We start from the raw sequence: 22752 nt of genomic DNA, 5'->3' as shown, positions 1-22752 counted from the left end.
GTCACTTCAAGGATTGAAATCACTTTGACCCTCTAATAGTAGCTGTTATTTTGCCCACAGAAGACAGTAAGTAAATATTACCATCCATAAATATTATTGACAAACCAATGAAGCATTTCTTGAGATCTTCAACTTTTTATTTTCAGCTCTTCTCTTTAAGAACCAGGTAACAAAATTTCCTGAAAAAATAGAAATAAAACTATAACTTTATTTGGAATATGATTTAGCACTAAATGAATTGTCTTCCAATTCCTTTTTAAAAGCAGGTTAAAAACTTTATCTCATTAGGCTTGGCATCACCCTATATATTAACAAGGTCACTCTTGGGAGTTGAAAACCACTTAAGATAGAGTTAAGAAAGTTTATGATCTTAATGATTCAGCAGACACATGTCCTTTTCATCTCTCACTCTTGGATATTCTATTTACTTTTTTTTCTCATACATCACTCTTTTTTTGTTAGTTTATTAGTTGTAAAAAGTTTCTTCCTTCCTGATTCTTTCAATTTAGACCAATTTGGAAATGGAAAAGTGTGTTAATTTTTTAACAAACCTTTAAGGCACGCATCACTGTATTTTTATTAACTGAGCCAGATGGCTCACAGCAAATTTTCTCTGACATAAGTAATCACAGAAATCAGTTTGGGACCCAAATCTGGTATGGAAAGTGGCATGTATATTCAGTGGGAAAATGCAGTTCACATAAACATACGGATCTTTTTAGAAGTAATATTGTTACTGTTTGTATTTCATCTTATTTTTTTGTTTTAGGCTAAGTACAAACTAAGGACATTTATTTTTCCTGTCCCCCAACCCCAAACATTCAAGGGCCTTCTCAACAACCAAAAATTGTTTTCTTTTTTGCAGTTTGAAGGTTGCAAGAAGGCCTTCTCAAGGCTCGAAAATCTCAAGATTCATTTGCGGAGCCACACAGGCGAGAAGCCGTATTTGTGCCAGCATCCGGGCTGTCAGAAGGCGTTCAGTAACTCCAGTGACCGCGCCAAGCACCAGAGGACACATCTGGACACTGTAAGAACGGCAGGAGCTTTCCAGCTTCCAGCCCCAAGCCCCGGTGTGCGGAAGTGCCCGTTTGACAGTGGGACGGTGAAGGTGTTTGCTTTATGACCTGCAGGTTATAGGGAGAGTGCCAAGGGCAGCAGTGAAACCTGGTAAAGAGCCAGAAGGGGCCCTGTTTGGTTCTTTCTTTTCCATTTTTCTGTAGTCACAAGTTATCCTAAATATTACAGCTGCCTGGGACAAAGGGGGTTCCTTGGTTACCTCTGTATACAAAGCAAAGGCACTTTAGGGGCTGTCGTATAGTAGATTTTAGTACAGAGAATGACTCCTAGAGATTGGACATTGAAGTAAGTGTTCAAATATCAAGGCATACTAAGATAGATAAGATACGCTATTGTTAGAAATAAGAAGCACTTTTTTTCTTACCCTGGTTCTTTTCTTCTTGACATAAGAACTTTGAGACTGGCATGATTTTTGAAAGTGAATCTAGCCTTTTGCTTTAGAAACCACCTGGTATTTTCACCTTTAAGTGATCTAAAAAGAATCTGCAAATCTTTCCCAAGGGTTCAGTTTCATCACGCTTCCTATGTGTTAACAGCCACATATCCATTGACATAAACCTTAACTCTCTTAGTGCTGAAACATTCTGTTCATTTGCTAATGCCCTTTCCTTGACTCTGTCTTTTATTTTCTAAATTATGTTGATCGTCTTCCTTTGCATTTCTCAGGTTTTGATGCCATTTTCTTTACATGAGGCCAGGTAGATTATATGTAATTTTAGTTCACTTAACAAAGCCATCAGGATAAATGTATTATACACATCACAGATCTCTTATCCCACGTTCTTGCAAGTAATGTATTCATGACAGTACTTTTTCAGTGTTAACATTCTGATGTCTATTATTAAACTACACCAGAATTTGAATTTTTAAAAGATACTGTTATTTCTACACACCTTCTCATACATATTTAAGATTCTTCTGATGTCATAGCTGACATATTTATTAAATTTTATATTAGTCTCTATTAGTCATATTGATAGAAGTCATTTTAGCTATATGTCACATAACCTTTCTAAACAGAATTACCTCCTGATATATATATAAATGTGATGGTTTGCCTAGTAAATATCTGAAATATAATTAGAATAATATGGGTGTAAGATGGACCCTTTCTGCTATAGCTGAATTGAATTCAGTGATTTTAGGACCAAAAGAATGGAATATTAAATGAATAAATTTGGTGAATAGCAGTATTTTTTAAAGGTAGAATAGGAAAAAAAAGAATGAATTATGTTAAAATGCCCTATTCTGTATGTCTAAAATGGTCTTGGTAGAATCTAATAAATTTTCCAATTTGTCATTAAACTTTATCATGGAAGAATGAACATTCATGAGACAAGATTGTCTTGAGAAATTGCTTCTTCTCTAGCTAGTTATCTATAGTTTGAAAGAACTATTGTAAGGCTAAGTGTTATGGTTCTACAATACCCTTCTCTGCTTGGAGCTAATCTTAGCTAATCAAACTAAGAGCATTTTCTAAAATCATTTTGAATTAAAAAATATATATCCCTTTAAAAAACTTTTGAGGAAAGCTACCTAAGATAATAATTTCATGATTAAGTTCAATGCAGTAGCTTTTAAAACTTAGCTGTTTTTATTTTTTTTTAATTATTTCTCTATTAAATCTTTTAAAACCATCATTTTTCCTTTGAAGTCCAAACTACCTTCTGTTTAAATTCTTATTGCATTTAAAAAATTGGTAAGTTCTTCTAAAATCTTTTACAATTTTAAGAAATTAAACATTTATTTAAAGAAGAAAACTGTAGTTGCTTGTAGAATTTATTATTTAAATTTAGGTCCCCATTCCCTTTCATTAAGTACTCCTTATGCTAATGCTGTCAGAATTTTGGATAAAGTATTTCTTCAATTAAATGGATTCTTTACTTATAGGAAAATGATTTCCCCATAAAAATTACTCAGTTCATAATTCTAACCCTGAAAAGTGTTATTAATTCATTTATCTGTTAGCATCTTAGTATCTCAACAGGGGAAATAGTTTTACAGTACAAATGGAAAATAATGAAGGATATAGTTTGATGAAGTGTAACATGCCATTTAAAGCTCAGGTAATCTGAGTTAAAATGACCAGCATACCAGTACCACTTAGACCATCCCCTGATGTTGCCCTTTTGGCATACTGACTGATCCCAGGTGGCTGATAGCAGGGGAGAGAGTGATATCTCAAAATCAAATACAAGATGACATTACCCATTTCTTATCTTTCTAACCCAAGTAATGGTGACTATTGTGATAATTATGGCATCGATTTATATAACACGTTAATATTCCCAAAGATTTTTACATGCAACATCTCTAATGCTCAAAACATGAGCTTATGTGGTCACAGCATGACTGCCAATAAAGATGTTGACTAATTGCCCCCATGACACCAGGGCAGGATAGGGAAGACTAGGGCAAGAAAGCTGTGTGAACCCAGAAAAGATTCCCAGGTTAAAGGAAACCTTTGTTTACCCAATGGAAACTTCCTTGGCAAGTGACTTCAGCCCATAATTGGCTCATCATTTTGCAGAAACTGTGACATATTGAGAGGCTGGTTCATCCATTGTTCATTGTTAGATCCCTGATATGTAACACAGTGTCCAGCGTGTTATGGGAGCAAAAGAGCTGCTGGGTGATTTACTCATTCAGTCAATCAGTCAGTCGATGAACAAACACATCAGATAATCAAACTTAGAATTCAAATTTGGAGTATCAAACTAAATTATATGTTCATGACTTTACCTTGTTCTTGGAATCAAAAATGGTTAACAGTAGCAACAAAAAAAGTGAATCACATATATGGCTTCCTGCAGGGCAAATAATATAATCCACATATATGTTGGCCTACAAAATGACAAGCAAGTGCATGAAAACAGGAGCAAAATATAAACCGTAGGGAAAAAAATCTGATTTTTTTGAGGGGGTGGGGTCAACAGAATAGCAGGTTTCTAAAGCAAGAATTCTATTGTAGAGACAGGGTTTTAATTCTCTTCCTTACACTTCACCTCATGCAGGCATAGCTTTAATATGTCACCTGATGAGATACTAAGTAGATGAGTGACTGTTAATACATCTTATAAACACAGTTAATCTTGTGATTTTTTTCCGTTCTTAGGATAAGCAGGTTTTTATTTATTCTACAACTTAAAAGCCGCATTCCCAAACCTTTGGTTTGAATTTCATTGTTACAATAGGAATAGTTGCTAAAATTTGAATCAATGTGTAGTGCTCTCATTCATTAATTCATCATTCCTAATTAGCATCTACCAATCACGAGGGACACAAAAATAAAAGATTCTAGACTCTGCCTTAGGCTCCACACCTTACATCTCTCAGGCGCATGGGGGAATTGGAGTAGCCAAAACTTGTGTTCTCATCATGCTCAACCAAGGGCTTATTCACCTAACCCAGGCTTAACACCAGGACTCCTCTACTACTAATAATATTAATGCTTCTCTGGCTGATTTCTCATGTGTCTGTTGTTTGAAACCTACTGTCTTTTACTCACTTTCCACTAATTTTCCCTTTTAATTTTCTCCCTCTCTCTTTCTGAATCAGGTTTCTTCTGAAACATTCCCAGTCTTTTCTGGACTTTTCTACAGCTTCTTTATACCTGAACTCTAAGAGTATGTGTTTCCTAATTTCTGACAGTACCAAAGATTGTTTTCAGGGGAACATAACTGTAAGTATGACTGAAGATACTAATAATTTCCATATTGAAAAATGCCAGAGGAGGTTTCGTGGTAAGAGTGCATTCTGTAGCAGTCTCTTAAAAATCTTCAAAGATAAGCCATCTCTTTGTTTCTTGAAAGTTTACTTTTCTCTTCGCCTTGATGCAAACTTACCGGGCTTTCTAATTAAAATGCATGAGTATTACATAGCATTTCACATCAGTCAGTTGGTAACAGTTCATGCTCTGAAGTCGGTAGTCTTTGAGTAAACCTTCCCCAGTTACCTTTATGATTTAACCACAGCTGTTTCTTTCTTTCTTTCTTATTTAGAAACCTTATGCTTGTCAAATTCCAGGATGCACCAAACGCTACACAGACCCAAGTTCCTTAAGAAAGCATGTGAAGGCACATTCTTCCAAAGATCAGCAAGCAAGGAAAAAGGTAATTTTAAAAGAGAATTTATCCAGCCAGGACAAGCACATTTAAATTCCTCTTGCAGTACTGGGAGCTTCTGCAGGGCGTTGGTAATTCTCATACTTCTCAAGGTATAACATGTTTTAGACTCTGAGTAGAGAAGTCGTCCATGAAGTAGTAGCAAGGCTGTGATTTTCATAACTGATGTAACCAGATATGAATTTCTGGGGAGGGTTTGTATAATAGGAATTGGAGGAAATTAGTGAAAGTCACCTAAACTGGAAAGTAACAAAATTAAGTCTAAATAGCTAAAGAAAATTGAATTGGGAAAAACAGCACAACAAAAACCCTTTCTGGAGATAAGTGCTTTTTCATAAAATATCAATTGGCTAAAATAATTACGTCTGATGAAGCAGGTAGGGTAAGTATAGAGCATTCTTCCCTTTAAGCTTAGAAAAAAACACGTTCCTTAATAAGTATTACGCAAGAAAGTCTGAGAAAGGAATTGAACCTAAAATTACTTTGACATCAATGAGGGCTTAGTGCATCTCTCAAAGTTCATAGAAATTATAGTGTCTCTCAGATTTGGAAGAAATGTTAAAGATCAATCTGCCAACCCACCTGACTTATTCTCCTGACCTCATAAAATCTCCAGCAAGTGGTTGACCATGCTGTGCTTTAACACCTTGAGAAACGAGGAGCTTACTGCCTTTCAAGGATTTTCTAATAACTGAGTTTGTAAATTTTTGGACCAAAAAGTATCTTCTGATCATGGCAGAAAATATGTTGACCTGACCTTGGCTTTTTGAGTGTTTCATTTGTGTTCAGATGGGTACCTGATTCATTTAAGGGCCCTTCATAACAAATTTAAGGGAAGTTTAAGACTCTGCTTATTTCAAGTGATTGAACCCCATGGTGTGATTAAACCCTATGGCCGTGGTTTTCAGATCACCATGGCTTCTAGTTAACTAGAATCTTTCATTCTTTTATGATTTATAGGGATTTAATGCTTTTATGTTGGGAAATGCTCTATAATCTTTTTGTTACTTGAGATTTTTCTTCCTTGAGAGGTGTTAGCACAATGCCAGTTGAGGGCTCATATATGGGAACAATTTGACCTCTTTGCTGTGAGTTAGAAAAATGGCCAGTCAGAAGGATTTGATAGATATTCTTTTTTTTAAAATAGATATTCTTAATGGCATACAAACCCACTCTTGTAAGTCAATTGTTAAAATTATTTTTTTCTCTATAAATATAGTTAGGTCTCTTTAAGTGGAATCCCAATAAACTGATAACAGATGATCATTATCAAGAGATGATAATAGATGATCATTCAACATGGATTGGATATGTTCCTGTATTTTATTTCATTTTTTATTTTTTTATTTTTTTTTAAAGATTTATTGATTTATTGATTGATTGATTGCTACGTTGGGTCTTCGTTTCTGTGCTAAGGCTTTCTCTAGTTGCGGCAAGCGGGGGCCACTCTTCATTGCGTCAAGCGCACCTCTCACTATCGTGGCCTCTCTTGTTGCGGAGCACAGGCTCCAGACGCGCAGGCTCAGTAGTTGTGGCTCACGGGCCTAGTTGCTCCGCGGCATGTGGGATCTTCCCAGACCAGGGCTCGAACCCGTGTCCCCTGCATTAGCAGGCAGATTCTCAACCACTGTGCCACCAGGGAAGCCCTGTTCCTGTATTTTAAAACAGCAAAGGAACTGCTAAGTGCATTAATAATATACATAAAGTTGTAAGGAGGATGCTTAATATTCTTAAAATAACACACCATTGTTGCATACTGTTAATTGTTTAGGAGGACCATTGTCTAATGGTTTTTGTCATTATCCGTGTATGTCTTATAAACTTGAAGTAATAAGTTGTGTTTGTTAAAAAATAAATAAATAAACCTTCTTGCTGAGAGTTTCTTCCCCCTAAATCTGACCATTCTCCACCTCCAAGTTGTCCCAAATGTATGCAGTTTTACTGTAATAGCCAATCTATCGTAAGATTGAAGAGCACCTTCACAGAGAATAACAACTGTCACGGACACGACAGAATGTAAGTCTCACATGTAGACAAGTAAGCAATAATATGATATTCAGCTTAAGAGGGTAACCTAGGTTGACAGTAGGTATGAAAACATAATGGGGTATTTTTGGGAATTACTAATGGTTTCTGTTGTTCAAACACGGTGTGTTTCAACCTCGTTATAAAGGAAGAGTAGTTTTGATTATGTGAAAGATTTTTGAAGCACTAATTTAAAAATCAGATCTTAAGACTACAGAATACAAATTTATAAACAATTTGCAGACAGCCTTCAACAGGCAATCCAGATAACAAGGATATACTTTCAAGGAGCAGTACTATAATCTAATGTCAAATATTACAATATTCTCTTAATTTTGTCTTATGTAAAATGAGGTATTATCTCTCCAGTGATTTAGCTTTTGACGTTCACTCTTTTTCCTGCAAGTGGTTGAATTGGATTTGGCTGACGTTCTGACGTTCATTGCTTAGTCCTTAGTGACAAGTTACTGTGTTTACTTTCCAAATTTTAACCTGTCCTTTTAATCTGAAGATTTAAAAAATCCTGTGTGGATCTGTAATGGACTAATTTGTGGAAATTAAAATGATGAAAGTTGCTCCATCCAATAAAAAGGGGAAATGTCACTCCCAGGAAAAGCAGTGCTAATAAACCTGAAATCAATCAATCCACATTTTCAAACCTTGTGCCGGTATACCGGTGTGTAGTATTTACATGGTACAATGTTGTTACTAGACCTGGGAGAGGTTCTAAGTGCTATTCACATCAGGGCTTGGTATTTGAAATATTTCCTGGCAGCAATAATAAAAAAAAGTAAGAAACAATAACCCTTTTAAGGCAGAATTAAGATTTTTTACGACTTTAATTAAAAATTGAAAACTGGCATCATTTCAAAAAGCCTTTACAAAAATGTGAATTCATCAAAAATAACCATAAAAATTCCAAGGTGATAAAGGCACTGTGGAGTAATGGTCCCAGCCCTAGGGAATTGTTTTGTTGAAAAGAATAAAACCCTTTTCTGTCACACCCTGTTAGTCATGGACTTGTTTAATATACCCTGCCTGCCTGCCTCTAATCCTCTTTTTAGCCTCCCCCTAGACACTAAATGACATTATTTTGGTCTTAACATGGCCGGCTTTATGAAGTCCTACAGTGAAATCATGGCCAGTGACAAGACATCCTCACCCATAAGACAAATATTTATTAGGAGGGGTAGAGATCTCATAAGTGATGGTCATGGGCATGTGGCCCTTTTCCCACACCTGTTGGATCCTACTGAAAACCAAGAACCTGAAATCTCAGCTTAATATTATTCAAGCTATGAAAAGAAAGAAGAAGAAAAACAAAACTCTATGCAAAAGAATTGGGATAATTTGGCTCACTGCATGCAGAGCGTAACTTTTCTCTTTGTCTAATGCGTGCACACCCACACATCCCATCAGGTGACATGCAGACTTCTTCCATCGAATGTGCTTTGCAGATCTTGAGTCCATTAAATAGTGGGCTACACAGATAAATGAGCAGCAAAATACTCAAGTCACCAGCTATGGTCTCCAGTGAGAATAGAATTTAGCTTGCAGAGCAAAAGACAGAATCTGTCCTTCAATTCTGTCTGATAATGAGTGTTGAAATAAGAGAAAACTAAGGCAATAAGCCACTTGAAATTTTCCTCAAGCCTGTGAGCTTTATCAGAATTTTTCATTTTCACCTTGGAAGTGCCATAAACAAGGAGGTTTCCTTCAACTCTGGCCTGCTACCAACCTGGACTTTTTAAAAGTGAATGCAAAGAATACTGGGCCAGAAGTTAGAGATGACATGAATCTTTCATCCATTTCACACTTCCACAAAGATGCCAGACTTTGGGTGTGATTTATTAAATGTTTGTTAAACATTCACCTTTGACCCACCATGGTTGATAACTTTCACTTTTGTGACCTCTATGTGGGCTGTTTTAAACCAAGCAAGCATAACGTGAATGCAACACGTATGTATATTTCCTACTTAGGGAACAGCTTTATATAGCTTTCTGGCTAAAATAGAGCTGCTTATTTAATGCAACTCTCTTCATGTAGAACTGATGATTCTTTGGAATCTGTTCAGAGCCACCACCACCCCATATGTACTCAAAACTATAAACAATTTCATTAAATACAACATAGGCTCACCTTGCTTTGTGCAGTTGTTGGAATCTTAAAAAAGCTATGTGAAAAAATACATTTTCCCCTGAATGAAAGCATGTATAAAAGAGCTAGTGAGGCTCACTTTTCTATCAGTTGTTTTCTGTCATCATCTACGTGGCATATGGCATATACAAATGGGGTACACAATCAGAGGCCTTCCCAGATTTTGACAATCCTCTTTCCATCCCCCCCTCCCTCCCTCCCTCCCTTCCTTCCTGCCTTCCTTCCTTCATTCCTTTTTTTCCTGCTCAGGAATAAATTAAAAATCATTCCAACTCTCAATGGAATGTCAGTCATAGGCACATATTACAGATATATCATTTCAAGATGTACTGGTAGCTCCCCTTCTTCCTCTCACCTTTAGGAAATCATATTGGAATTTGAGTAATGGTGATGCTATTACAGGGATGACATTAAAAGGGCACTAGTGTGTGTGTTTTTTTTTAAGTGGGTCACATTAAGTTTTCTACTTTAACAATTGTTGCTGACAAATTACGTACTTTACACCTCAGAATGATGGTGAGACATACTACCTGCTTGAATGTCTTGATGTCTCAGTTGAGGGTAATGGATTTCAAGAAAGGTGCTAGGTATGCTTTTGTAAAACAAACAATTTTGGTTCAAAATAGTGATGTTAACTAATAATTAAATTTAAATTTTAAAAAGTCACGTTAACCCCAGGTTCATAATACTGATTTGGAGTTGAAACCAGTTGCCTGGAGGCTTCTATTTTAAGTAGATACAGTATGAAACCAGCTATGCTTTTGAGAACATTTTGATGCTACATGGTGATTGGAGCTTTTAAAAAGGAATTGAGAATTCACATTTGGGGGTGGGAAAGTGGAGGGGTAGGGGTGGTTGTCCATGAGAGTAAACAGTTAGTGAGAAAAAACATCTGTTCATTTCTGGAGATAACAGAGAAACTGTTTTCAGCCTTGTGAATACAGAAAAATAAATATTCGCATCTCTGAGCCTAGCCCAGTGTCTTTTTTAGCCCTTAAAGCAGTGTTTCTCAAAGCACGTTCTTTAGAACCTTATCAGATCCTTATCTTTAGGATCTTATCTGATAATTCTTTTAGAAAGTTTTTTGTTATATAAATTTGGGAAATGCTGAGTTGAAAAATATTCAATGGTTTCCTTCTTGCAAGAGTTCTCAGAGCCTTGGATGTACCAATATTCCAGAGGGAAAATAACATTAAGCATTGTTCAAAATTACTTGGCCAACAAAACAATCTTCTTTTTCCTCTAGAGCATCTCATCGAACTACTCTTCTGTAAATTACTTGAGAAATACAATCTCAAGTAATTTCATTTATTCCATTCAATAAATATTTATTAAGCACCTACTGTGTGTCATGCATTGGATAAGACCCATGGATGCAAGTGTGCATAAGACAGACATATTCTCTGTCCTCATAGAGCCACATTGTCTTGATGAAGTCCAGCAACAATAAAAAGATTGACAGAAAATAAGTAACATAAATGTAGGCAAGGAAGCAGTGAGGGAGTTGATATGGAGATTAAAGAGGGCGACCTGTTGAGGTGAGATGGTCAGGAACACATTCAAATGACCACTTTAGAAATGAGAAAACTGTATTAGCTGCAAAATTTTTTAAAGCACTGCTTAAGTTAAAATACTGTACCTTTCTGTTTGAGCTTCTTTTAAATAATTCTGGTGCTAACTAAGAGCACAGCAGTAGATGTCAGGATCATCTTAGTTTGTTGTAATTAAACTTTTTGGCAGCCTTTCCTCAATTGCAGTGGCATTAGAAGGACTGGATGCTAGACATTGAAAAGCATAGCTTATTATCTCCCACCTAAGAAAACGACTCAGATGGTCAGCATTTGTGGTTCGCTGAGCAATCAGCACAGGTAGCGCAAGTGAGGCCCTACATCAGCTCTGGGGATTTAAAAACAAGTGAGATCTGAATTTGCCCTCCTAAAGATTACATTCCAATGAAAGACATGGAGATACGTGCTTTCAGTATGGTAGGAGAAATGCTGTGATTAAAGTCACACAGAGCGTGCTTGTGGAACATGGTATCTGGGAGTTCCTTTGTGACTGACAGAGATTCTTAAGGAGTGAAGTCTTAGATTCTATTATTTGAAAGAAATGGGGAGATCTTTGGAGTTCTACATTGTTCTTGATTATATTACAGTTCTTTGTCGTATGTGGCAAAGTAGTTTTTGTTCTATCCCCCTTGAAAATTCTTATTTGGAACAAAAAATAAGAGTGTTTGGTCCAGCTCTGGCGAACTATGTAAGGAATGAGGACCGTATGACAGGTGCTTTAGTGAGCTATTTTATAGAAATGTTTCCTAGAAAATTGTTTTTTTGATTCATTGACTGACAGAAACCTAAGCTTCTCCTTCCTTTTCTCTTATTAGATTTGGTGGATTCTTGATAAAAATGATTTTGGAATAGAAGCATTTTTCTCAGACTTTCTGCTGCCTAAACATAATGTCCTCAAATATCATGACCCAGCTCATCGTGGCCCTCCTCGGGTTTTTGCTCTGTCTCCACTTCTGAAGTACTGGTTCCCCTTGCAATTACTGCTTCCTCTGCTAGTTCTCTCTTGTCTTTCCTGTTCATATTCAACTGAGTTTTGTCTTTGATATCCATGAGTAATATGTTTCTATTTGTTTGTGTCTTGGCTCTCTGAGCTCTAAAGATTTATTTTCAGCTGACTTCCCACAAGGGCTTGGATAAGCCTAATGTGAAAACTTTTCATGGTGGTTACTGGACGGGTGGCTGTGTCTGTTTGGATTGGACGTCAGGAGGTATGGGCTCCTTTTATGCAGTGCTATGAATTGCTTTGTGACTTAGCTTAAGTTACGGTCCCCTAGTTTTTCCATTTCCCCATCTTCATAGCTATCTTGAAAGGCAAACACGGGGCCTCAGAGGTGAAAGGGTAATCATTTCAGTGTTGTTACACATACCTGCAATCCAGGGTGGTCTATTGTGAATGACAACAGAACAACAGTGTCCTTGGAAATATTTTTCTTTGTGAGAACTGAATATTCTTGTAGGTGAAGTCCTCTTTTAGTGATGACTATAGCTAGTCTTTCTAGGTCATATGGTTGTTTGGATGACGGAGCAAAAAAGATCCAAATGAGGGAAAGGAAGCTGAGACCCAAACCAGAGGGGATTAAAATCAAACTTGAACCTGTGATATTTGGTTCTATTCAGAGGTTATTAACCCGGGATCCATGGACCATAAGGGAATACATGGAGGAGTGGGTTTTAGGAAGTTCATGAAATCCCAGAAATTATGTAAAATGAATTTTTCTAGGGAGAAGCTCCATAGATTTCACTGATTCTCTGAAATTAAGACTTCCTGATGACCAAAGGAAAAAAAAAAGACAAAAAACTCCCACAAAGGGACACAAGGAAACACTCTGGGAGGTGTGTTACGTGTCTATTACCTTGATTGCCGTGATGGTATCATGAGTGTTTGCATATGTCCAAACTCATCAAGTTGTCCATATTATTATATGTGCAGTTCTTTGTATTTCAATTATACCTCAATAAAGCTGTTAAAAAAAAGATCCTCTGAGCCAAAAGAAATGCAGGATGCCTAGTGACTGTTTCACCTGGCTTTAATTATAATGCCCCCCAAAACTTTGCCCAACTAAGAGCAATCTATGCTTCTTATGTTCTGGGGGATCGACTCCTACTTACCCAGCATTTATTGTGTGTCTGACATTTTGATAAATGCTTGTGAATACAAAAATGGTAAGATAGGCTCCTTTCCCTTGAGGCAACTAGAGATGTTAAAGCAGGACTTCGACAAGCGGTGGTCTGATTGTACAGATGGTGAATTGAAGTATGGAGGGGAGGGTACAATAAGTTAATGGAGGAGTCTGAAGCAATTGCACCAGTTAGGATGGTATGCACTTTTGCAAGATTTAATGAAGACCTGGACAAGGATAGTGGCAGTTGAGATGAAAATGAGTGGACAGGATGTGGTGATGGCTTGGATGCCAGGGGTGAAGTGTAGAGTCAAGATGTCTCCAGAGTTCTTACTTCTAGGATTGGATGAGCAGTCCACCGGTGAAATTTCTTCTTTCTCAGGGAAATCTCAGTTCTGCTCTTAAGGCTTTTCAGCTGATTGTATTAAAAATTGACTATATTGACCCACCTCCTAGAGAAATGGAAATAAAAACAAAAATAAACAAATGGGACCTAATGAAACTTAAAAGCTTCTGCACAGCAAAGGAAACCATAAACAAGACAAAAAGACAACACTCAGAATGGGAGAAAATATATGCAAATGAAGCAACTGACAAAGGATTAATCTCCAAAATTTACAAGCTGCTCATGCAGCTCAATATCAAAAAAACAAACAACCCAATCCAAAAGTGGACAGAAGACCTAGATAGACACTTCTCCAAAGAAGATATACAGATTGCCAACAAACACATGAAAGGATGCTCAACATCACTAATCATTAGAGAAATGCGAATCAAAACTACAATGAGGTATCACCTCACACCAGTCAGAATGGCCATCATCAAAACATCTACAAACAATAAATGCTGGAGAGGGTGTGGAGAAAAGGGAACCCTCTTGCACTGTTGGTGGGAATGTAAATTGATACAGCCACTATGGAGAACAGTATGGAGGTTCCTTAAAAAACTAAAAATAGAACTACCATAGGACCCAGCAATCCCACTACTGGTCATATACCGTGAGAAAACCATAATTCAAAAAGAGACATGTACCACAATGTTCATTGCAGCTCTATTTACAATAGCCAGGACATGGAAGCAACCTAAGTGTCCATCGACAGATGAATGGATAAAGAAGATGTGGCACATATATACAATGGAATATTACTCAGCCATAAAAAGAAACAAAATTGAGTTATTTGTAGTGAGGTGGATGGACCTAGAGTCTGTCATACAGAGTGAGGTAAGTCAGAAAGAGAAAAACAAATACCGTATGCTAACACATATATATGGAATCTTAAAAAAAAAAAAAAAAGGTTATGAAGAACCTGGGGCAGGACAGGAATAAAGACGCAGATGTAGAGAATGGACTTGAGGACGTGGGGAGGGGAAAGGGTAAGCTGGGACGAAGTGAGAGAGTGGCATGGACTAATATATACCCTACCAAATGTAAAATAGATAGCTTGTGAGAAGCAGCCACATAGCACAGGGAGATAGATCAGCTTGGTGCTTTGTGACCACCTAGAGGGGTGGGATAGGGAGCATGGGAGGGAGATGTAAGAGGGAGGAGATATGGGGATATATGTATACATATAGCTGATCCACTTTGTTATAAAGCAGAAACTAACACACCATTGTAAAGCAATTATACTCCAATAAAGATGTTAAAAAAAAATTGTAAATGTTAATCACATCTAAAAAAATACCTTCATAGCAATACCTAGATTAGTGTTTTATTGCATAACTAGGGCCTAGAGGCTAGCCAAGCAGACACATAAAACTGACCATCACACCCAGAAACTAAAATTCATTATGTTAAAATTTAACTGAGGTTACTTTATTTGAAGGTGACACTAGCCACACAAAAATGGGGCATGGTAAACTTCAAAATGTAATTTATATTAGTGCAAATTGATTATTCACTAGGAAAACGTAAGGAAATTAATTATTGGATATACTGGTTCTACTCCCTTTTCTTATACCAGTGATGGTTCAAAGCAAATTTGTTCATGCCAATTAATTTACAGATACTATGCTAAGAGAGTACAAGAGGATTATACTTTAAGCAAATAAGCAGATACTTTTTTAAACATGTATTTTGTGTTATATATCAGAGAATTTACAGAATCATAGAAATTTATCATATGTTAGCTTTTAATTCAGTCATTTTTGTGATAAGTTTGTGTCATATAATGTTTGTTAATACAGTGTGTTTGTATTATAGTAAATGAAATAATGACAGTACAATGCTTAGCATGGTGACTGATACGTTACACATGGCCAATAAAGGTTAGCTGTTACAACTAGAATTACATCATGTTGTCCATTAAGGGTTTCTAAGAGAGAAGACAAGGGTTGTTGAAATTTTAGTGATTTGGTTTTCCCCGCTCCAGAGTTCTCCATTAATTTATTTTACCTCAAGGAGATTTTAGCTGCTTAAAAACAATTAATGGAAACTGAGATTATGACATAATTGTGAATTGTTTATATATCCATTTTGTTTTTTCTTCATACTAGAAACACGTTTGTGTTCATGTTTGTCTGTTTTAAAATCTCAACCAGACAAACTTACTGGAGAGAATCCATGTCTTTGGGTTGAAAATTCCTGCCATTTGTCAGTTTTCCTATAGGTATTGTTATGTGAATGGCAGGTGGATGGATATAGATTTCATGCAGAAGAGTTTTACTTTTATGCCCGTTTTAGACCTTGATTGTTTCCTGACTTTGCCTCTTCTAAATTGCTCTTATTTGTGAAATCTGGACAGTAACAGCAGTGCCGTAGGTATGTGGTAGCTACTAGTGAGGAAACACGTGTGCAGTGCTTGTTGCAAGCCTGCACAAGACGGAGCTCAATCCTTGGAGGAGGTATAGCTGTGGCCACGGTGGTGGGAGTTAGAAGGTGTTACAATAAAGAGCAAAATGCCTTGTCGTCCCCTATTTCTGCTGGGGAAACTGGCTTTTATTAGTGGTGTACAGAGGCAAAAGTCAGATAATAGCAAGAATTTTCTGAGGGAAGAAGAGATTTTTCCTGCCTCAGCTGGTTTATTTGGATTCTTGCTTGAGAAGTTAGGGGAACTTGACGAATAGATCTTTGAGCCTTCTGCAAGGCACCTCTTGAGTTGTTCAGCAAGTGGAATCCAATCTCTGTGACTCAGTTGTTTTAATAGTGATGGTGATAACCTTATTTTGCCCACATTTAATGCTTTAACATTTCAGAGCCATTTTGTATACACTATCTTATTTTATTCTTTTGGCCTTTAGAGTCAGGATGAATTTTTTATTACTACTTCTACTCTCTTTAGTTTGTTTCTGAGAAATGAGAAAGTTTAGAAGTGGAAAGGGAACCAAGTATGATGCCAAAGGTGTTATGCTGTTTTCCTACAAGACCTACAGAATGTGCTCCAGAATTAGCTAATACTGCCTAACGCAAAGCCGTCCGTTAAGTCTTGACGTACTGTTTGCAATCTTGGCATTCCACAGAACGTTTTGGCAAAAGATTATTCTCCGGCCCAGCAATCCAGACCCCTCTTTATAAACTCTAGCAAAGTGTCATGTGACATCTTAAATGCTCACTGTTTCCACTGTTTGTTGAGTCCGGACTAACTCTTAAGTAACTGTTAAAGGACTACAGATAGTCGCTGCCTCGATAGGGCTGTCCTTTTCACTGGAATAGAAAGATGTTTTTCTTCTTTTGGGGATGGGTGCTTGCTGTGCTGCCACTATAGGGGCCAGCTGTGGGCACAGCTGCAGTCCATTAGAATTATAAGAGTCCTTAAATGGACCCTCATCTTCCCTGGAACCCAGCATGGGGAATCACATTCAGAAAGTTCCAAAAGATATTCATGACGACTCTTCATGAAATCTTAAACTTTCTGATTTTTAAGACAATCTCTTTTTTTGTTATTTAGCAAGTCCAATATGTCCAAACATTCTTTATATTATTAAGTCAAAAATCTACCTTCCTGGAACACCCACACAGGAGCTCTAGTTCTGTCTTCCAAGTATGCTTCTTTGTTTCCATCGATGACCTTACTGATGTATGCAGAAATTCTGCATTAATATTCCTGTTACCAACAATTTTTACTTATTACCCAGCTTCCAGATTTTTTTAGCATACAGATTGCATACCTTTCTATTCTCTCCCTTTCATTTGTGCCATAGAATACAGTTTCAGGTAGGGTCACGGGAGACCATCAGTGTCATTTATTGGCTATTGAGGCAGCACTGAACTGAAAAGGTTGACAGGGAACTGATGTCAAAGGGCCTTATATATCATACTGAGATGTTTAAAGGTAGATCGTGGTCAGATTTCTGATTTAGAAAGATAATTATGGTGGTAACGTGGGGCATGATTTAGGGATCTAGGGTGAAAGGAGACAAGACAATTAGGTTGGCATATTTTTGTTAATCAATATTGTTTAGATACAGTGGCTCATCTAATTATGACTATATCCAGCAGGGCTATCATCAATTCCAGGTTTCTCAGTCTTCTCCAAAATGCTATCGTGAGAGACTTTACTAAATAAGTTGTTGTAATCTAGGCTCATTATACGTGTGGCTTTCAGCTAATGGTATCTAAAAAGGAAATGAGGATTCTCTGGTTGTTCTCAATAACCCCATCCTAGCTCCTGTTGACTTACTTTCTCTTGAACTGTTCACGAACCTATATTATTTCTAGAATCTTTCCAAGCATGAAGTTTAAGCATTCTGGTTATCCGTTGCATTTCTAGACTTTATCTTTTTTTGCCTTGTTGAAATTTGAGGTATGGATTTCTGTTTTTCCATTTTTCTGGGCCTTATCTCTTTGTACTTTCTCAAAACATACTTTTATAATCATGTTTACAAGTGTTTTTGGTAGCAGAGTTAGTGTAACATTAGAATCTTGAATTCCCTGACTAGTTAGTGGGCTCTCTTGCTGTCTTCTCTCCTATGCTAGGCCTTGCTGTCCTCTCTCACCCTACTTCCAGCAATCGTTTTTCTAATAATTCCCATTTGGGACTCTCAACTATGGGATATATAGAAGCCAGGTAGTAGCAGAGTTGTGATATAGTTGATCAAAGTGGCTTAACACTGCTGCGTATCTTTCCATATATTTTTCTATCATATATAAACATGGGACCCCTCTGTTTTGATTCTTTTTACTCCGTAGTGTATAGTAAAAATCACTGCCATGAGGAGCCTTTATCACTCAATATTGGCAAGAACATCACTGGTCTCTGGAAAAGGAGACTCAAAAGGGGAAACAGTTAAAAAGGTGACAGAACACAACAGACAAGAAGCTCTGTTTCACAACAATGCTTTGGGCTAGCCTAGCATACAAGCGCCAGCTATAGGAATTTGATCATATTTACCCACTGTGGACTTTGAATAGAAATTGTATTTTGAGATGGTAGTATTACAAAGGACATCCTTGATATTTCCTCATATGTACATAAGCAAACATGGAAATCAGATTTCATTTCTTTGTACTCAAATTAGCAATCAAGGATGATCCATTCCCCTGCTCCTTTAAAAAAATCTTGTTCTTTCATATGGAGAAATGTCAAGAACAAGTTCCCCAATTTTCAAGTCATAAAGATTCAGACACGTTAGGGTGCCCTCAATCTTGGCATAAGTGAACAGAGGAACCCAATGTTCATGATGTTTTCCCCACCTCCCATCTCTACCCCAATTATGAGCCCCCTCCCACCCCAGAATATTTAGCTTGAAGTTGATTAAAGCCTTCAACACAGCAAAACACTCACAAACTCAGTACCACTAAATCTCTTCAACCGTCGGTGATGGCAGAAAGGGGTGAATTGGCATTTAAAATATCCAGTAATAACACAATGGGTGCAATTACCCATTTTTATTCTCTTCCCTTATGAAATAAGTGTTTAAAGGAAACGGGAAGAAGAACAATAAGAACCATTAAATACCTGTGTAGCACAGTTTACTGGGCATTTTCATGCCTGTTTGGCTCTTTAATTTTCACAACAGTTATACAAGGTCAGTGTTGCAATTATTGTAATCCTATTTTAGAGATGAAAGACCTAAGCTTCTGAGAAGCTAGCTGTCTTTACAAAGCACACTCAGTAAGTAGTAGAACCGTACTCCAGCTGCGTTTTTCTGACTCCACATCCAGTGCTCCTTTGACTCTACCATTCTTACTATGGGCTGTCTGATTTTCCAACACGGGAAATTTTGTAACTTGTCCGCAAGTTCTTGGCATGATGATCATTCCCAGAAGCTCTGTAGTAGCCTTCTGTTAGAAGATGGTAGCAGGGCCTCTGACTGAGGCTCTGCCCCTAGAGGCCCCCATGCTTTGGAGTACCTTCCTCAAATTTTTCTAAACCCTTTTTTGGTGACTGGGCCAGCAGTACCATCCAGGTGGGGAACCCTGAGCCTAGACTAGCACCCACAGAGGTGCCAGCCCTAATTTCTCTCCTTCAGGGCATTCTCACCCTCTACCCCATATGTGGGGTCAACTAGGTGCCCTAATGAGCTTTTGGACATGCCTATGAGATCATCCTGAGGCCCTGTAGGCCAGACCTAATTCCAAGAGGGCAGCCTCGTGAGCAGATCACTTGTGCTGGCCAATGTGCATTTCTTTTGCTGAATCACTTGAGATTGGCCCTCTAGTGTGATGCTGACATACTGATTTGGGGTGACTCAAATTAATTATTTTGACAGAAGCCCTGCAAAATCTTTTGCCTAGTGCTCTGTACATCCTGTGGATGGTCTTGTAAGTGGCAGGAACTATAAAGTATCTGAGATTTTACCCTAGGTACAAGCTAGTAAATTAGCCTGCCACAGTTTCATGGATGCTGGCAGAAGACATGAGCCTCCTGGTCAGAGACAAGGTGAGGTTATTACTCACAGCAGTGGCAGTAGCCAGAGTATCATCTTTTTCTTTTTATTTTTTTTTATAAATTTATTTATTATTTATTTATTTATTTTTGGCTGCGTTGGGTCTTCGTTGCTTCACGTGCGGGCTTTCTCTAGTTGTGGTGAGCGGGAGCTACTTTTCATTGCGGTACGCGGCCTTCTCACTGCAGTAGCTTCTTTTGTTGTGGAGCACGGGCTCTAGAGTGCAGGCTCAGTAGTTGTGGCTCACAGGCTTAGTTGCTCTGCGGCATATGGGATCTTCCCGGACCAGGGTTCAAACCCATGTCCCCTGCATTGGCAGGCGGATTGCCAACCACTGTGCCACCAGGGAAGTCCCTCATCTTTTTCTTGTGCAAGTTTCTTAAGTCTCAGTTCCCACAAGGTGACACAAAGAGGGCCAGCTGACACTTGCACACTCAGTGGATTGTGTTAAAAGAGGGAAGTTCTGAGCTTAGGGAACCCAAATCTTTTATATAGATTCACCCTGCTACCCAAAAGTAGAGCATTCCTGTGAAACCTTTCATAAGCAGAAATGGCATAAAGCAAAGAAGCAATTACCTTAGGACACATCTTGCTAACAGATGCACAAAATGAATGGAGATAAAGCACAGATGCTCATAGACGCAGTTCAACGCTATGGAGCCTTGATGCTGAGATGCTGAGTGTAGTGTAGTTCCTGAGGAAGGAGGTTGGTGGTGCCACTCTCACTGCCCTGGGTGTGCACTGCCTCCGTAACACCTCACTACAAAACAAATGCTGAACCCTATTTTCTCTTTTCTCCTTTTTTTATAAAAGCAAAAATCCTTAAATTTCTTTCGGTTAGAGTAAACAGGTACTATGTAGGTCTTTTGTAAAAGCGAAGTGGCATAAAGCAAACTTTAGAAAAGCGAGGGATACTTGTAATGGGTGAAAGTATGCCTGCCCTTTGCTAAGGAGGAAGATACTAACCTAGTCAGTTTTCCAAAGCTGTTTGGTATAGAAACATCCTTAAAAAAGATAGTCTAATAAGGGAGTCAGTGCCTCTGTTCCCAAGACGTAGAGAAACTTGAGAGACCCATGGAGAATTGCCTCTCAACAGTAGGTTCTTATTGCTCCCTCTTGATTGCAAATGTGCCGGAATAGCCAAACAGTAACCCCAGCCTGCCCTGGGATGGCCCTAAATCTTCAGGATTGTCCCAAAATAAATGATTTCCAAAAGAAAAGACTGAAGCCAGGAAAGAAGGAACATGGATGTTTAAAAGAAATGATTGTATACCTTGTGGGTCTGTATATAACTTGCCATTTCCATACATGTTTGTTTCAGATACCACAGTCCTGCCCATGGGTAGCACCAATTATCTCATGGTTTGATTTGTTCACCTGTACCTAGAATTATCTATACCACTAGCTTAGTATTAGCTAGCTATACCACAATGCTTAGAATTGCCACCATTACAATCATTCTTTCCAGTTACTGTCTACAGATTGTCTCCAGAAGATCTTGTATAATTTTGTTCTGTTATATGGCACAGGCAATGCAACAGTCCCTTCACTCCCAAAATGTATCAATATGGCTTCAATTACAAATTTTCAAGTAGCAGGTCTGTCTTCCATGGATATTGTGAGAGGAAGGTGGTTTTAATGGGGGTATGAGATCAGAAGAAGTGAGAAATGATGGGTATACTTGGATCTGGGGGAGGTGGTTTCAGTAGGGTCTCCAGGGGATAAAGGAATAGTTCGGGACCACTGGATGATAAGGCAGAGAAAAACCAAGCATTGGGGAGCATTGGAAAAAAATGGCTGGGGTGATGTTTTAGAAGTCACTCCACAATTTACCCTGGAGCCTATCCTCCTATTGGACTTTAAGAATAGATCTTAAAATGGGTTTTTTGCTATTCCATCTCCTTAGTTTTCCTTGGCTTTTAAAAAGAATGTAGGCAGTACATTCTAAAATGAATGTCAGGGGAGTGTTTTTAAAGGAACAACTCAAATGCAGTTGTGTTTGCTCACTTGTCTATCAATGTCACCCTTCCGTTTTGACGCCCAGCTCAGCATCAGCTGTGTGCACTGTACGTGCAGACATCTTCAGCCCTGACAGCACCTGCTGTTCGTGGCTATCACCTCTTTGGCTACACTCCTATGCAGGTGCTGCCCTCGATGACTTGGATACCAAGCAGTGATATTTGCATTGATATGGTTAAGTTAACTTTGTGGTGGTAAAAGCCTCAGTTTTTCATTTCCTGGCTGGTATTTGCAATGTGGAATTGCAACACTGCATTTACGTGTGTTTTTGCCTTTAAAATGTTCTGTGGTGTTGCAACATTTGAGAAATTCCCAGGGACCCTTAATCTTCCTACAAACACTGGTTTGTAAGCTAAGAGCCAACTCACTATCTCAAAGTAATCTCCTTGTGCCCCTGCTGCATAATTCTGATTATCATTTGTGTATCTTTAGACTGTCCCTGTGCTGTCTTTTAATTTGTTTCACTCTTGAGGATACCAATAAAAGAATGAAGAAAAAAGATTTTTTTAAAAATTCTAGTTTCTTCTTTCAAGAGCAATTGAACTTAAAGCTACTTTCCCTATTGTTTTCCGTGAAGTTGCATTTAAATATTTTACTAATGCAAAGACGTGTATTCAGGACTAAGGACCAGTGAACAGTAGCCATGGCAACCAGGAAGCCACTCAGGAGGTGAAAAAAATGCAGTAAAGAGTAAGTGTTCTAATCCTTAACTTTAATCCCTTTACTTCCTGTTCTCAAAATGAAATATAAATCAGGCACCATGGAGCGCTGCAATTTTTCTCTGAAAAGGATGTTGGCAAAAGAGGATTAGTAATGGACAGACGTATTTAA

At 37.9% G+C, this 22752-nt stretch overlaps 1 protein-coding gene across 4 annotated transcripts in view; it reads left to right on the top strand.

Annotated features, from left to right (window-relative positions):
* Positions 1–22752, top strand: part of GLIS3 (GLIS family zinc finger 3) — a 494000-nt gene that overhangs the window by 384296 nt on the left and 86952 nt on the right. For all 4 annotated transcript variants that reach the window (XM_068552881.1, XM_068552879.1, XM_068552883.1 and 1 more), the window contains 2 exons: positions 866–1027; positions 5079–5189. In XM_068552881.1, the coding sequence (XP_068408982.1) occupies positions 866–1027; positions 5079–5189 (273 nt within the window). The remainder of the gene's footprint in view (positions 1–865; positions 1028–5078; positions 5190–22752) is intronic.

This window comes from Eschrichtius robustus, chromosome 10 (assembly GCF_028021215.1).
Source record: "Eschrichtius robustus isolate mEscRob2 chromosome 10, mEscRob2.pri, whole genome shotgun sequence".
Classification (NCBI taxonomy): Eukaryota; Metazoa; Chordata; class Mammalia; order Artiodactyla; family Eschrichtiidae; genus Eschrichtius; species Eschrichtius robustus.
Note: the sequence above shows the minus strand (reverse complement) of the source record. Positions and strands in the feature narration are given on the sequence as shown.